Genomic DNA, 17,660 nt, shown 5'->3' with positions numbered 1-17,660 from the left:
TTCATATGCACTGGGCGATTATGCCCAGCGTGTATGGACAGCGATGGAAAGCCGCTCAGTGTGTATGCCCGGCGTGGTCAGCAGGGGGGGGGGTTGGGGGCCTTTGCATAGCTCCAAGCTGATGAGCGGCTTTCCAGGCGATTATGCAGGAGAACGCATCACCGCTCATCGCCGGGCCGTACACACTGGGCGGCTCTGAGCTGAAAGCCTCTCAAACTTGCTGTTTTAAGCGGCTTTTAGCTCAAAGTCGCCCAGTGTGTACGGCCTTTAATTGAATCGGTCAGAATGGTAATTGTCCAGCGGCATAGGGGGAATCTACGGCTAATTAGATCCACTCCCAGGACTCTAGACACTGCCTCCATCAGCATGCTGAGCTTGTCCTATATTTAAAGCTAAAGAATTTTGATTGGATTATATGCATTCAATTAATGGTAGCAATGTTATTTATCAAAATCAGACTCAAACACAATACAGGTTGATTATCCCTTATGCAAAATGCTCGGGACCAGAAGCCTTTTGGGTAGAGATGTGCGGGTTCAGTTTTATCTGGATTTACTCGCTTCTCAAAGCGGGACTTTCTGGCTATCCTAAAACATGTGACACCCGATAGCCAATAAGATCCCACTTTGAGATCTGAGTAAAACCAAACCCGCACAGCTCAAATTTCGGATATCTCTGTATTTCGGGAATTTTTTATATTTCAATGAGGTATCTTGAGGACAGGACTCCTGTGTGAACACAAAATGCAGTTATGCTGTAATAACACATTGAACAGAACAGGTATTTGGTGTTGCTGGACTTGGCGCATGAACACAGCGGCAACAGCAGCAGCAGCAAGGTCAAAGCCTAGAGGTGAATACGCTGATTGTCACAGTGCAATGGGGCTCTTCTAGTGATGTGTGGCTGTAAATCACCAATAAGGAACTATGCATTGTGAGCAGATAATACTGCGTTTCTGTTCACATACAAGGCAGGGTGTGGTTATAAAACAAGCCATTCAGACTTAATAAAACCATCTTTCTATTATTCATCTGTAGTATTTACCAAAGGACCATTAGGAAGACAGTAGTGTGCCAATACTTTTATTTCACATATAATACTTACTGCTAATGCCATGATCATTGTTTTTATATGATGAGAACCAATGCATTCACATACAGTAATGCCTTATGTCCTTAAGCATTTTTTATTAAGTCAGATGTATTTGCCTGCACCACCCCTGAACACATTACATCATGGCCGCCGGATGCGGGAAGCATGGACCTGCCCAGTTTCCTTAGGTGGTTCTGGGCAGCTATACTGGCTGCTGTTACAACCATCCTACAAGCCAAAAGCAGGTACCATTGAGGAATGACAGTGACGGCGCTACAGCCCTGCCCTGGGAGATGGTACTGCTCCACATCCCTAGTTACAGCCCTGGGAGACGGTACTGCTCCACATCCCTAGTTACAGCCCTGGGAGACGGTACTTCTCCACATCCCTAGTTACAGCCCTGGGCTTTAACTTGCATGCAATATGACAGACAATGAGTATACATTATTGATCTGCTTCAGAGTAGGGAGCAAAGCAGAAAACAGTATTCACTTAAGACCTCACTTTGCTGTCGACGGGTATAAAAGGTCGATTTGACAATGGTTGACACACAAAAGTTGAGATTTTTTTTTAGGGGTTTTTATGTTTTTTCTAACTTTTACTATTTATGAGGACTACAACTGAGAATCGTGCCCTGTGGCGAGCATACCCAGCCACTGTGCCCAAAGTATGCCGACAAAGCGAGTCCGTCAAGGGTATACGTTTCCATTGATTGTGATAGGTACAAAATGACACCCAAAAACATTCTTAACAATTGTTTAGACCTTTTGTATCTGTCGATATTACCCAATGTCTACCTTTTACCTGTCAAGCTAATGCATGTTGTCCATAAAGGGTAAACTTAATGATGGTCTAGACCATGGGTCCTCAAACTGCGGCCCTCCAGATGTTGTGAAACTACAAATCCCAGCATGCCTTGCCACAGTTTTGCTATAAGGGAGTGTTTAAACTGTGGCAAGGCATGCTGGGATTTGTAGTTTCACAACATCTGGAGGGCCGCAGTTTGAGGACCCATGGTCTAGACGGTATAAATCTTCTATATGTCTTCTAATATGTGCATTTAATAGAGGCTAAAGGCCCTCTTATACTAGGCTGACCTGTCCTAAGGACCAGTTGCAGCTGATTATCCTGGCAGCTCCCCGGGATGCTCACATACGATTTGGCACTTGTCCAATCGCATGCAATTTATCGCATGTAACTCCTTGGGAGCTGCAGGCGGAGGCAACCGGGCAAGGGGGATGCCGAGAGTAGAAACCAAAAAACCCATACAAATGAATGGGCAGCAGCTGATTGGCTGAGAGAGCTCTCTCAGCCAATCAGAGGCCACCTATTCCTTTGTATGTTTTCGTTTTTTTAAATTCGCCCTCGTACGGTACCAGCATCTCCCACCCGGCTCTCTGCGTCCCCTCGCATCGGATGCTAAAAAGCACCCACGATACGCCGCTGGCGGCTGCACATAAGATTTATCTTACATGCAGCATGTATGATCTCCGGCTCTGATCCGATGCGCACGGGACCGTGCATTGGAGCAGATCTAACTTCATACACAAGCAACTTGAGCCAATTTCACGGCCCGATCCACCGGAATCAGGTGAAATCGGGCCCAAATCGCGGAGGTTATAGGTGCCTTTTGGTCCTTCTGAGCGACATCTTTTAAGAAATTACTTAGCATGTAAGCTCAATATAGTTAATATATCATTAACTCCTGTGCATCAATATCGAACCATCACCCCCACCTGTCATCAGTGCTGTATGTTCAATGTTCACTATATCGGCAACAAGGCATGAAGCCGCCCGGGTGACATCGCTGACTGTATCATTACCAGTATCGGTCAGTGTGTACTCACAATATCGTTCGCCGGTGCTAACCACCAATGTCATTAATGATATCGGCAGTAGAGAACTTAGTCTAGCGTGCGCGCTGGGCTTAAGTCTGAAGATTAATAATAGGTCTACACCAGTGATGTCTGAGACGGCACAGTATAGCGCATGTATTCCTCAATGGGTCTCTGAAGTGAAGGCCCACATGACGTTTTGCACACATTGAACTGTATTAAAAATAATTTACTCTAATTGCTATTTGCCTCTGTATCATTTAAAGTGAAATACATCTGTCTCAATACTGTAGGTATATTGCTGTCTGGGGTTTATTTAAACATGTTGGACCACTTATCTACAGAAACGTAATACGTGAAGCGGAAAAACAGAGATCTGCTTACCACAGAATAGAACAGAATAAAGAACTGTATTGTTAAATAACAAAAAAAGTATTGCAAAATAACACAATAGAACAATACTGCTACAGTCTCCCCGAAATTATGTTTTCTACATCTTTAAAAAATGTAGAAGAAAATGGAGTACAAATAAAGAATAAGCAAAGAAAAAATATATAGGCTACCCACGGAAATAAACAGGCAATATAAACACACTGTATATTATAAATAGCATCGCTCATGACCAGCATAACGTCAAGGTAAAGTGAACCTGAAACAAAGACTACGATTCAAGATAAATATTTCACATGCTCCAAACATTACTTGTAACAGCCATCCTCCTATATCTGGTGACTGCAGCATATATCTGGTGATCACATGGAGCTAGAACTGAAGTGGAAAAAATAAGAAGCAATTTAAAACTGCAATGCCACAAAGATTTATATTTTAAAGCAGGTTTTTTTACCATGAAGCCGTCACTTTCCCCAGCATGTCCTCATACAACTTACCCTTCCTATCTTCAGTAACTACACTGCTACAGACTATTGTTTATGAATGTCACTGCAAAGAAAGTCTTGCTTAACTGGAAACAATTGATTTCAGTTCCTAAATTCATAAGGACCTAGACCTGTCAGTAGTCTGAGAAAACGGGAACGGGGTGGTTGAGTTATGAATGTGCATGCTGAAAAAAAGGACTGTATCAAAGGCTGTCTCACGCCATTCAATTTCACGTGAAAGTGGCTACCATGACAATCTCATAATACATAGTTGTACAGGTTTAAAGAGGTATTTATGTAAAAAGAAGGACATCCATTGGTCATGAGAGTGCAGATTTAAATAGAAAGCTGGGTATTCAATGCTGATTCAGAATATCGTCCAAGTTGACAGTCAGAATTCAATCTTACGACAGTTGGAATCCACGTGTATTTGATTGACAACACAGTGGCTGTTTTCGACAATGCAGGTAAGGACTTTTTAAAAAGTGGAATCTGCACAGGCTTCAATGCGGTTGGATGCAGCTGCAAAATGTTTGCTGATACGTCTGACTGTTGGAAATAACGGCACACAATAAATACCCCAACGTCTTTAAAAACTTTTACATTTTTAACAGTATGCTTACATGCGATTCCTTTTTTTTTTAGGATCAGGAAAGCATTTTAATTTTCTCCCTGTGAGGGTAAATGAATAACTGTTGCACTAAGATAATATTGGCAATATTCCATAACCTGTCATTTTTTCCTTCTCAGGAAGCATAGAACCTCTGTAAGTTAAACCACTCTGTAATAGGAATGTACAACATACCAGTACATCTTTATGCCGCCATCACAGGTAAGAATTTGAGAGTTTATATTAAATGGTCTAGTACAGTGGTCCTCAAACTATTTTTCTCTGGGACCCCAACAGACAATAAAAATAATGACAGGACCCCAGCAAGTTACTGCAGAAGGTCATCACATCACACGTGTGGTCAGCAAACAGCACATACATGGCAGCATTGTGGAGGCACAGAGTGATGGGAGGAGTCTAATATAACAGACAATTCAACTGATTTTTTAGACTCCTTGAATCACTGAGATTAGAAAAGTCATCAGCCTGATGGTCAGCAACATGGGGTCGCAACCCCATGCAGGACCCACTTTGGAGTCAGGACCCACATTTTGAGAACCGATGGTCTAGTATTCCCACAGATTTGTACTACAGGTTATCAAAGAGGGGGACATATTTATTGTAGGTGATAATGATAATATATACTGTATTGTTTTACCGATTGCCGTCATTTCTGCTAACTCCACACAAAGAACGTCTGCCCAGTAGAATATGATCAGCTGATAACAATTACAGAACCTTCTCTCTAGGTCAATACAAGAAAAAGGTCGACATTGTTATGTCGACTTTATTTTGTAAAGACTTTTTCATACTTAACCATCCACATGGACTATGATTGAAAACGGTAAAAACAGTAAAAAAAAAAACACATGAAAAACTCACTTTGACCTTTGAACTTGTTAACAATTTCAGTGTCTGCATTTTGTATCAACCGCTTTCCCATGTCGACCTATTGGGGGTCAACCTAGACACCGTTGATCTAATTAATGTCGACCCCATGATCCACACCCCGGTTTTTTTGTCTACATTTGCCCTGGTTATAGGCTGTATGATCACACAGAATGCCGGCCTGCCATACTTAGGAGATCAAGCTTTCAGAGCAGCGGCATGTACTGTACATAGACGTCCACTATTGGCGGTTTTATGAATGACATGGACTTGTGCCAAGGCAGAATATCATGCTCTAAAAACCAAGTGGCTGAAAGGGCTGCAATGTAAATAACATTTCCTGAGTGTAAGTGGATTATTTGCAGGGAGTCCCTTGTGAGATGAATAAATCTCAGTCTTTTCGTAATTCAGTAATGCTTTATCTATAGTACTTGGTATGCAGAGCAAAATATTCGGTACTTGTGTAATAGCACGGCGCCTGGCTACGCTACATATTCAGCATAGCCTAAGCTACGCTGTCAGCGTAGCCCAATGGCTGCCTAGCGTAGTTAGCGTAGTGACAGCCCAACGACTGCCTAGCATAGTTAGCGGTCACTACGCTAACTATGCTAGGCAGCCGCTGGGCTGCCGCAGAGTCACTACGCTAACTACGCTAGGCAGCCGCTGGGCTGTCGCGGAGTCACTACGCTAACTACGCTAGGCAGCCGTTGGGCTACGCTGACAGCGTAGCTTAGCCTATGCTGAATATGTAGCGTAGCCAGGCGCCGTGCTATTACACAAGTACCGAATATTTTTCTCTGCATACCAAGTACTATAGATAAAACATTACTGAATAACGAAAAGACTGAGATTTATTTATTTTTTAAAGCATAAAAGCATTTTCAGACTTAGATGAACCATGCTCACCTAATCTCCTATAATGTCCAGGAGACTAAAGCTGGGTACACACTAGTAGATCTATCTATAGACGGATTGGGCAGCGTGTTCTCTATCCACGATGCCCGATCCGTCGGGACTGACATCATAAATAGGTGGCCGCCAATGGAGCTGTCAATCACAGGTGGCTCCCAGCGAGGCTGTACGGCAGTTGGCGGATCGCAAGTACACACTGCACGATGTGCTGATATATACCCTGTTTCCCACATAATAAGACCTACCCCGATAATAAGCCCCTACCCTTATTTCTGGACAACGGTTCAAAATAAGCCCTACCCCGAAAATAAGCCCTAGCTAAATCCCCATTTTGCACAGTCCCTGGGCAAAAAACTTCCAGCCCCCCGCATGAAATGGATGCTGCTGCACGGTAGAGCCTAAAGCCTCTGCTGGCATCAGCTGTCCCAGGGCTGCATTGCTCATGTGACGTCACTGCGCATCTCAAGGACTGAGCGGCGTCTGTACACAGGCGGGAGCAGAGTGGCTGAGCGGTGGCAAGGCTGGGTGGCTGAGAAACGCAGAAGTAAAGGAAAGCGGCAGTTGTGCTTAAAGTATAAGGTGATTGAGGGGCATGATGTGGATAAAAGCAGGACTGAGGGGCTAAAATAAGCCCTACCCCGAAAATAAGCTCTATGGTGTTTTTTGGACTGAAAAAAAAAAAATAAGACAGTGTCTTATTATCGGGGAAACACGGTATATATTATATCTATATATAATATATCTTTAGATGTATCGAACATTGGCTGTGTTGTTGTTCACCGATATATATCACTCGTACACACGATAGATTGAATGGCCGATATATCGATGCACTAACGGACGATATACCGGCCATTGTGTACGCACCTTAAGGAATGTTATGCGCCCATCCACTTCCAGGGTGGGGCTGCGATGATACAAACTGGTCCTTTAATAGGGCCGATTATCCTAAAGCTCTGACGGGCTACCGGATACACTACAAGAGCCAGATGTGCGGCCTCTTTGAAGATTGGAGGACAGTACACGCAGCAGATCAGTATTCAAAAGGGAATGCATTATCTTGAATTTTAAGAACATGAAAACTGCCTCAAAACAAAATCAGCGCCCACAATTAGATAATTCCGAAATTCCACTGTATGCCATCAGTCCCCTACTGCTACAAAACTACAACCACATGCTTTAAGACCCAGAAAATGTTCTAACAGGCCCTCACAGCCCACATACACTACAAAAATAATACACTCTGACTTCCACATGTTGCACAGCCCTTAACGTATGCCCCTCACACGCCACACAGACGATCTTCCCACATGCCTCTACTCACTGGTACTCCCGACAGGTTCCATAACGACTGACAGTACTTTAACAGTACCTGCACTCACATCCACAGAGCAAGGAGGGAGATCACAGGGTACAGGATACTGATTGGCTGAGCTGCATGACCTCGCTGCTATGTGTAGAGGAGGTCATACCATGTGGGATCCGGCTGCTCCCAATCACATTTTAGGACCACAATCAGCCATTTGGGGCTGCGACCCGGCTCCCGTTTACAGCAATGGGGGAAGGCCAACCTCCGGACCACAGCGTCCTGCGGTCACAGTATGGAGGTTGGGCGGGGGGGAAGAGGTGAATGGTTGCCTGTGTGCGGCATCCATTCACCTCACGGATGGGGACTACACAGAGGCTGGGGGCAGCCCAGCAGCTTACCTTGGTACTGGGCTTTCCCCCAGTGCAGCGGTCCGGGCCCCGGTGCGGTGACCCCGGTTCTTGGAGATGATGTCATCTCCAAGCACCCCCCCCTGTTTATACTGCGGGTCGGCACCCCACTGTAAACTGTGCAAACCCAACTCAGTCTGACCTGGCTTGGAACCGTGTTCCAAATACCGGGTCAGATCCGGAATTTTGGTGTAAAAGGGGTATTAATCCAATAGGGACAGTCCATGTTAGAGCAACACGTTCAATACAGACAACAGGCAAAATTACTGAAGATTTACAAATAATGTTTAAATCATCCATAAACACTCTCTTCCAGTAAAGCCAATGATACAAATTGTAAGAGTATGTATACAAGGTGCGATATGGTGGCACTGGCCACCAATATCGATTCATCAGCCAATAAAACTAAATAGTTTCAACCCTTTTAATAAAAATAAATGTTATTTAACCTTCGTCATTTCTGTCCTTTTATACATAAACAAACGCACTTGGCTGCTTCAAATTGCTTACAGACATATTTCAACAAGCAGCACCACCCCCTTCTCTACCACCCCTCTATCAGCTTCACCGCAGGAATGCACCATGGGGCAGTCAGCGTGCTGTAAATTACTGTTTGCACCTGTCAGTAACTACACTGTGTGCCAATTACAACACATAAACTGAGAGATGTCAGGATCAGTGGGAATACCATTGGGATTGTACAGACTTTAATACAAGACTTTCACCATGCTTTAAAAGGACTTAAGCCTGACTTTAGCTATAAGGAATGAAGAGCATAAACCATGTAGTGAGTGGGAAATAACGAGACCATGGGTGAGCGCTTATAGATGTGCAGCCAATTTTCTCACCAGCATGCAATACAGGTGCTGTACCCGGCCTCGCCAACATTCCCCAGGGGTGGGAAAAAGGTTGGAAAGGGGCCTTGCACATGCCAGTATAAAAACAGTTGTGCATGAAAAATGGTGTTAAGTAGATTTGACAACACATAATAGGTCTTACAATAAAGGTCCTGAACATCACTTTACAAAGACCACTCTTATACTGAACGTCTCCACACATACAGTACTGTGTAGTTCTAATCAACAGCGGATACTGTAATGGTTAGCAATACTGCTTCACTGCACGATTCCCACCATGGCCCTAACTGTGCGGGTTTGTATATTCTCCCCGTGGTTTCCTCCCACAATCCAAAATATAAACTAGAATTAACCCTAAAATTTCTGTGTGCGTGTACATGTGGTATAATTGGTGCGATGTGAAAGGGGTTACCGGTTACAGCTAACCGGTAGCAACACAACAATAAGACAGGGTAAAAAGAAGGGTTCTTACTGGTTTGTTGAAGCGTTGCTGTGCAGTGTGAATGGGTTAATTGGGTCGAGCCATTCACACTATGGAGGAGGCAGCGCTTGGAGCAGCGCCAGCTCTAAGCATTGCCTCCTCCCCCACCCCTGATGATGCCCCACATGACGTCAGCAAACCGGCAATATTGCCCGGTTCGCTGATGCGATCTGAACAGACTGCAAATGCAGGGTCGCACCAGGACTGAACCGATTTACAGTCTTGGTGCGACCCTGCATTTGCGGACTGAAAGCGGTATGAGAGTATATATATATATATATATATATATACACACTGATACCTCCTTTGGCTTGTAGTAGAGCCTGGGAGGCAAAGAGCGGCACTCACGGATTTGTAGAAGTGAGTGCCGCTCTTTGCCTCCCAGGCTCTACTACAAGCCAAAGGAGGTATCAGTGTGTATCAATGACTGTGAAGGCACCACGGTAATATCCATCGTTTTGTCCGGAGTGCCGAGCGTATGTGACATATATATATATATATATATATATTTATTGATTTACAGTTTCTTATATAGTGCAGCAGTTTCCGTTGCTCTTTACAATTGTAGACAGTGATAGAACAATCTGGGTAACAACAGACTTGGAGGTAGGAGGGCCCTGCTGCCAGCTTCCAATCTATAGGATATACAGTAGAGAAATACCTAATTGCACACCAAGTAGCCTTTAAGTATTTTCAGAATGACAGAAAAACTAAATACTCCTCTCCCAACCATTCAGTACAATACTCAGAGCATTACAATCTGCGCTGCATTATATACAGAGAACAGGACAGCGAGAGATAGCTCCCATGTTGGATTGTTCAAAGGACCATGAACGTGGCAGCTAGCACCGCACATGTCAGGGGAAGGAGAGCCAAGCTGTCTATGCTCATTAATGGAGCCAGCAACGTTCCTCTTTATTACTCTGTGTGTACAGCATAAACAGCAGGACGTGATCACAGTCCCAACAGGCATGAGTCACTGCTGTACTCAGCCATCAGGAAACAGCCGGAGAGCAGTCTGATATGTTTGTATCAGCGCCAGGCAATGATAATGATAATATTATCTGTGAAGCACAATATTAAACAGAAAAAATAAACGATTTCCAAAGTGATCAGGACGATCAAGTAAAACAGGACAATAAATGTAAGAATAAAGAAAGTGCTAATGGCTTTGAAAAAAGGATCAGCTGTTGTAACTGGCCGAGCTGCCTGGAGACTGTGATTGGTGGGAATTCTCATGTGCTGCTGTTAACTGGGAAGAAACGGCAGATGTAGCATATAACTCGTGAGACCAAGCTCAACTGGCATGTCACAATATCAGAATGGGTTCAAATTCTGTGCAGGGGGAAACAGAGCTAGTCACCAGTCTTAAGGCGCCCATACACTAGTAAGATTTATCTTCAGATCTGGCTGGTTGGAACAAAAACATGGTTATGGATGAGTGACAGTTTGTCAGTTTTCCAGCATTTCCAAGCAAATGGTCAACTGTCATTTGCGCTAATCCATAACCATGTTTTTGTTCAAACCAGCCAGATCTGAAGATAAATTTGCATGTGTATGGCCACCTTAAGCCAGAGATATAGTAATAATCATATCTATTAGAATGAACTTAGGTCTACAGTCATTAGGTCGACCCCACTAGGTCGACTGGCAGGAAGGTCGACCTGACTTAAGTTCGACATGGGCCAAGGTCGACATGACTTAAGGTCAAATTTGCATAAAGGTCGACATGAGGAAGGTCGACTGGTCATAAGGTCGACATGGGTTTTTCACTGTTTTTTGAGCCAACATGTGCCGACAGGCGGTATTTCATGCCCTACCATCTACTAGGGCGTGGTGGGAGAATAAAATAGTGTGCCGAGCGCAGCGAGGCACCGTGCCCGAAGCATCGCGAGCGATGCGAGGGTCCGATTCTCATTGCCAACTGTGTCCATGTCGACATTCGGATCAAAAACAGTGAAAAACCCATGTCGACCTTATGACCAGTCGACCTTCCTCATGTCGACCTTTATGCAAATTCGACCTTAAGTCAGGTCGACCTTCCAGCCAGTCGACCTAGTGGGGTCGACCTAATGACTGTAGACCTAAGTTCATTATGACAGATGTACCGATTCCTTCTTTATATAGCTATTTTCTCCTAATAGGACTGAAAGTGCTTTACATTTGCCTTTACAGCACACAATACAAAACATGCCTAACAGTGGACGTTTCTGACTTACCAGGTTCTTAAAGAGTGCAGCCAGCTCCTTGGTGAAGACAGAAAATTTCAGGAAGGCTGTGCCCAAATCCGGGTCATCCCTACACACGCAATTGCCTCCAAACTTTTCCAGTGCTTGGGTGTACTGCTCCTCATTCTCCACGTGAGCTTCAGACACAAACAGAGAAAGCAATATTAAGACACAATGACAAGCAAATCCCACTCTAGAACTCATAACAAAACAACGTGCTGTAGTAATTAAATGTCTCCATGAGATTAATGTGCAGATGTATGTAGCAGTGATAAGAGTGGGGAAGTGCACCGTGGCAACCAATCAGCTCTGAATTATATTTATGAAGTATACTGTGTGTGACGGAGTCTGTATATGTAGAAGAAAAGTACTTGGCGTGGAAAAAATTCACAGCTGCTGCATTGTAAGACTTCGTATATATACAATTGTCATCTATCGAGAGACTCCGGTCAGTCTCCTGCTGCATCCTAAGTACATGTGACGAAAATCGCCCGTACGCTAGTGCGATATGCTAGTTTTACACACGGTTTCAAATCATGGGAATAGTGCTACATAGTATGTGATTTACCTCCAATTCCTATGCACTGTCCCATGCGCATCATATCGGATGCTATAGAGATTTGTCATATATAGCAGCCATAACTAGGATCATATATAATACATTGTATACAAAAGCATGTATCATATGCTATCCTAGCCGCTACGGAGTGGTTGCCAAGGTATCGCTTGCGAGGCTGCATGCGATTCCATCACACAAGTTTACGGGGGCCTTAATAGAGACTTGATCGCTAAAGCATATTTTTTCTCAAATGGACAAAACCATGTGCACTGCAGGTGGGGCAGATGTAACATGTGCACAGAAAGTTAGATTTGGGTAAGTTATTTTGTACCTGTGCAGGGTAAATACTGGCGGCTTTATTCTTACACTGCAATTTAGATTTCAGTTTCAGCACACCTCACCCAAATCTAACTCTCTCTGCACATGTTAGATCTGCCCCACCTGCATTGCAGCATTGTTTTGCCCACTGGGGAAAGATTTTGGTTTTGAGATCCTTACTGAATAACCCCCCTATATCTACACTTTATTCTGAATACAGAGTAAATGCACATAAAATGGATATGTTAATATGCTTGGCCCCATTTCATTACGTTCCTCGGTACTTGTGTATTATCACGGCGCCCACAATATTCAGTCGTATGGCATTGTATTCCATTTAAAATTGTATACCATTGTATATGGCATACAATGCAATGAGATGCGATTTTAAATTGTATATACAATCTTTAATTGTATAAGCACCTTAATAGGTGCTTACAATGTTAAATGCACCCCCACACCACTGCCACTATCAACGCCAACCCGAAGCGTGGCGGTACGCGTCCTCCGACCTTTTCATACCCCCACTATCCACATCGGCGTGGAGTTGATTTTATATAGTGTGGCGAGCACGAGCCACCGAGCCCGAAGCGTGGTGAGGGGCCGCGCATTACTTCACATGTATTCCGCGTCCGCTCGCCACGCTTCGGGCTCGGTGGCTCGCCACACTATATAAAAAGACAACTCCACGCCGACATGGATAGTGGGGGTATGAAAAGGTCATAGGACGCGTACCGCCGCCGCTCGCCACGCTTCAGGTTGGTGTTGATAGCACGGGTGGCGTGGGGGTGCCTTTAACATTGTAAGCACCTATTACGGTGCTTATACAATTATTTATCTTATAGGGGCACATTTAACATTGAAAACACCCATTCGGGTGCTTATACAATTTAAAATCTTATACCATTGTATATGCCATACAATTCGATGGTATACAATTTGAAATTGTATAACATCTGCTAACATTGTATCGCATCGCATACCATCGTATGCCTTACGGTATGCGATGCGATGGGCGCCGTGATAATACACAAGTACCCTTTCCTCTAAGAGAATTCTGAAGAAATATATATCCTATATAGCTGCTCATCCCTTTGTAACAGGAATGAGACAGAAACGTCTGCCCTACTGAATGTACTTCTAGCATTATTTGCTTTAGAAGAGCCTTTTTTCTCCTTACTACAATCCATCAACCGACGTCGTTACTTGTATTATGCTGGCACACGTTGCCATCTGATTATCTGGAACAATTAAATCTGGGCAATGTGGTCACAATGCACAGACTGTAACAGTTAGTTTTGGTGCCATAAAACTCAGAGGATAAAGCAAACGGACTAGACGCAGACTACTGGAGAAGGAGGGGGACCGTCATTAGCTCATCTACATTACAGTCCCTCTGATCAAACAAATTGTGAATGTTAAGTGCAGCCACAAAACAAGCAAGTGTAATGCTAAGTAAGAAGCTGTAATAACTGGAAGGAACCCAGAATGCCGAACAGGGTCAGGAGAGAGACTCAGGAACCTGAAGTATATTCGGGTAAACATTGCTCACCACACTCTTCTTATTTAAGAGTCAACGTATATGAATAAGCCTGTACCAAACATATAAGGAATAACATAAGGTTAGAGATGGTGGTAGTCCAGCATAACCACCAGTGGCTGCAGAACCCCACCTGGCACCAGACACAGGAACACTGAAGTACATGGCATGTACATGAGAAACCACAGACAGCTTAATCAATGTGTGCAATGTGCTGGTGAGACCGAACTTGTGAGAATGTGAGAGCACAGACACTAATGTTCCGGCACGTCTGCTCCTAATATTAGACTTCACAGAAATGAATACACTATAGGGGGGTCATTCGCTGACCATCCAATCATTTCTTTACTGCTCGCAAACCCAAGCCGGTCTCTACAGGGAGGGCAGCTGAAGTCCGCTTAGGTCGAACACCAGTCCCCAGCAGGCAGGATGCCGCCTGGGTTTGCATCGGGACGCCCAGCGTTTAAACTATGCAAGTCTCCGAAGGTGCTCGCACAGAAGCCCTGCACAGAGCTTTAACATCGTCCCCCCCCCCATGCGAACACGCAGGGGACGGATAGAACTAGAATCAGGGCCTATATTTGGAGCACTCACTCCTGGAACAATGGGACCCACCTTTATGCATAGGTCTTCCCATGGAGTAAAACATCCATGTCGGAATTATGTTACACGTAAAAGACACTTTCCAATAGGCTGCTCACTGTTTATCTGGCCTACTTGGCAGAGCAATGACAAGTTGTACATTTCATTTGTTATTGTTACTCCAACACTTATCAACATAACCCAGTGAATAATTACTGTTTGCCTAAATGGTTACAGGCATCGCTGCCCAATTTCACTCACCTCACTCACTAATATATGTGGTGCAATTGATCTGTTCTAATAACGGTCTGTATGAGCCTCATTAGACATTCTTTTCACACATTTGTGGCTCTGGTAATGTTATCTATGTACATATAAATGGCTAACTACTCCTCACCCACTGACCACCAGGGCAGCCGGGGGGGGGTTTACTGATTACCCGGGATTGCTGGAGGGGTCCGGCGGGGGCCCCGGTCCGACCCAGCCATACCTTCCCCTTCCTTCCTCCCGGGCAGCAGCAGCAGCACACACCTACAGCAGCATGTGCTGTGCTGACAGCAGGCTCAGCATGAGCATCTCACTGACAGCGTGAGAGCTCATGCTGAGCCTGCTGTCCGCATAGCACATGTTGTACGTGTGTGCTGCTGCGGAGGTGGAGGTGGGCAATAACACTCTCCCCTTTGACTTTAAAGTTTTTTTTTACCCACCTTAGACCTTTTTTGGGGTGTGGCCTAATCGTGGGAGGCAATCACTTCACACGATTAGGCCACGCCTCCAAAAAATTTACCGGGGCCCGGGATACCTCTCAGCTGACCTGCTGACCACTAGATGACAATCGACATTTATGATACAAAAAAGGCAGACTGGCAGAGCACCACCATCACACTTATGTACCGACATATCTTTCTCCGTTAGTCTAGGAAAAGCCTGAAGAGGAGATGAAGGTGATCGCTTTGGGACAGGAACAGGCTCTTTAAATCATAAGGCCAGATCATGGAAAAATGTTGCAGATTTGAGGCAGAGAACCCCATTTACGTGTTACAAGTACAACACACTACAACACATCATTAATGTACATATGTTTGTTTTATGCTTGTACCCATTTTCCCAGTGCATACATGGAAGCGAGTTCTGAAAGATCACAGTGCACTATACTGTGTACTTGTCAGTCCCTCCTCTTAAATCAACCGCATAAATGTGATTCATTTATGCACTAACATTTCTCAGTCTGATACTGTCATATCGGACACAAGTAATTGCTTGCATAAAATGAATACTATTGCAGAGACCGTGCGATTTTTAAAGTGAATAAGGACTTAAGGTTTGCTGTAAACAGTGTTCAGGAAGGGAACATGACTGAGCAGCTATTTTAAAACTAAAAAAAAATGACACGGTTATGGTTGTTAAACAAGTGGTGAAAGATGTGGCACAGATAGATTACAAATCTGCTTAAAAAAAAAAAAAAAAAAAAAAGAGAGAGAGAAAAGAAAAACTGGTAATTGTAATAAGATTAGGAATGCAACCAGGACGCACACATGCCTAAATGATAGGCTGGGAGACTATACTTGGCAGTTAGGGCCACAATTAGACTATGGAGTGTATGCAGCAATTTTCTCTTTGCAAAATCATGATGCGCTGCGGTTAGAGGGGAAATGGGGGACAGGTTTAAAATCTGAAGGTGTGCGTGCCCTAGCTCCACTGTTAAGGCACAATGTTAATGATAAACTGCCCTATATTTGTAAGCTATGGGCAAAAGCTGCTAGCATTTTCAGGGTGTGCTATACATCACAATGTCGTCAAGCACAAATTCGATGTTGACATGGAAACGATCAACACATGGAAAGGTCGACATGAGTTTTTCACATTATTTGGCGTCATTGTCGACACCTGAGCACACAAACTCCCCCTAAAGGCATCACTGCACACTTCAGAACAAATAGTTTAAATATGGTTATATTAAAGCCAATTTTAGTCAAATACAGAAATTATTCTGGTACTTGTGTATTATCAGGGCGCCCATTACGCAGCTTACGTAGTGGTGTATTCAGAATACCAATACAGCACTATGCTGGCTAAGTAAATGACGTAAGTGGCTCTGGAGCCCTAAAAATACACAATGCTTAATATCCCCACTATCCACGTCATACCCCCAGTATCCCCTTCGGCGTGGAGTTGACTTTATAAAAGTGTGGCGAGCGCAGCGAGCCCTCGAGCCCGAAGCGTGCTGAGCGCAGTGGGCTCCGCAAGGACACATGGATACGTGTCCCCTCCCTGCGCTCGCCACACTTTATAAAAACAACTCCACGCCGACGTGGATACTGGGGGTATGACGTGGATAGTGGGGGTAAAATGGCTGGTCTATACTTACCCTCCTCCGGCATGGGCACCGTGTTCAGTCCCCCTGCTCCGGCACTCGCCACGGGCGCTGTATGCAATTAGCGTAGTGCCACTGGGGGGGCAGAGAAACATGTGATGCTCCGCCAGCGGCACTACGCTGAGTTACGTACGGCGTCTGCTGCAAGTGCCGGAGGAGGGGGACTGAACGTTGCCGCCGGGGAGTGACCGTCGCTGCCTCCGGGGAGTCATCGGGGATCGCCGCTTGGAGGAGGGTAAGTATAAACCAAACCACACTGCTCCCAGTGCTGCCTCCTGTATTATCATGGCACCGGCTATGAAAAATGACAGTTATGAGCTGCTACGTTATCACTTCACCATGAGTAATAAATCTGCTCCACAGGAGCTTGAGAGGATACATTCGCTGACCGGGTCTAACTGCATTTGTTCCAGAACGGTTATAGCCAGTTATTATTTCTGTACGCTTACAGGTTTCTTATTACAATGCAATATACAAGGAAGGTAAAACACTAGAGGCTCAGTAGTAGTGCAGCTCTTCTCCTTCTGCTCACCCACAAGGAAACTCCACAGAGTATTATCGTTGATGACATCACGCTGCAGTGTAACCAGCTGAGCTGATGCACATCCCTCCCAGCCACGCTTGTATTTCTGCTACCAACTGAGCTCTCATCAATGATGACAAATCCCCATCAGTATTCTGGGTAGTTTTAATAAGTCTGTTAAGAGAAATCTAGCTATTGTTTTAAGCAAATGAGATGCTGTTTACAACAGCCAGTAGTGGTTCAGGGTGTTAATATTCATCGGATGGATAG

At 44.5% G+C, this 17,660-nt stretch overlaps 1 protein-coding gene across 3 annotated transcripts in view; it reads right to left on the bottom strand.

Annotated features, from left to right (window-relative positions):
* ASAP2 (ArfGAP with SH3 domain, ankyrin repeat and PH domain 2) overlaps positions 1-17,660 on the bottom strand; it is a 136,275-nt gene that overhangs the window by 71,063 nt on the left and 47,552 nt on the right. For all 3 annotated transcript variants that reach the window (XM_083178529.1, XM_083178528.1, XM_083178527.1), the window contains exon 3: positions 11,486-11,631. In XM_083178529.1, the coding sequence (XP_083034655.1) occupies positions 11,486-11,631 (146 nt within the window). The remainder of the gene's footprint in view (positions 1-11,485; positions 11,632-17,660) is intronic.

The sequence above is a fragment of the Crinia signifera genome, chromosome 3 (assembly GCF_055691185.1).
Source record: "Crinia signifera chromosome 3, ASM5569118v1, whole genome shotgun sequence".
NCBI classification, from domain to species: Eukaryota; Metazoa; Chordata; class Amphibia; order Anura; family Myobatrachidae; genus Crinia; species Crinia signifera.
Note: the sequence above shows the minus strand (reverse complement) of the source record. Positions and strands in the feature narration are given on the sequence as shown.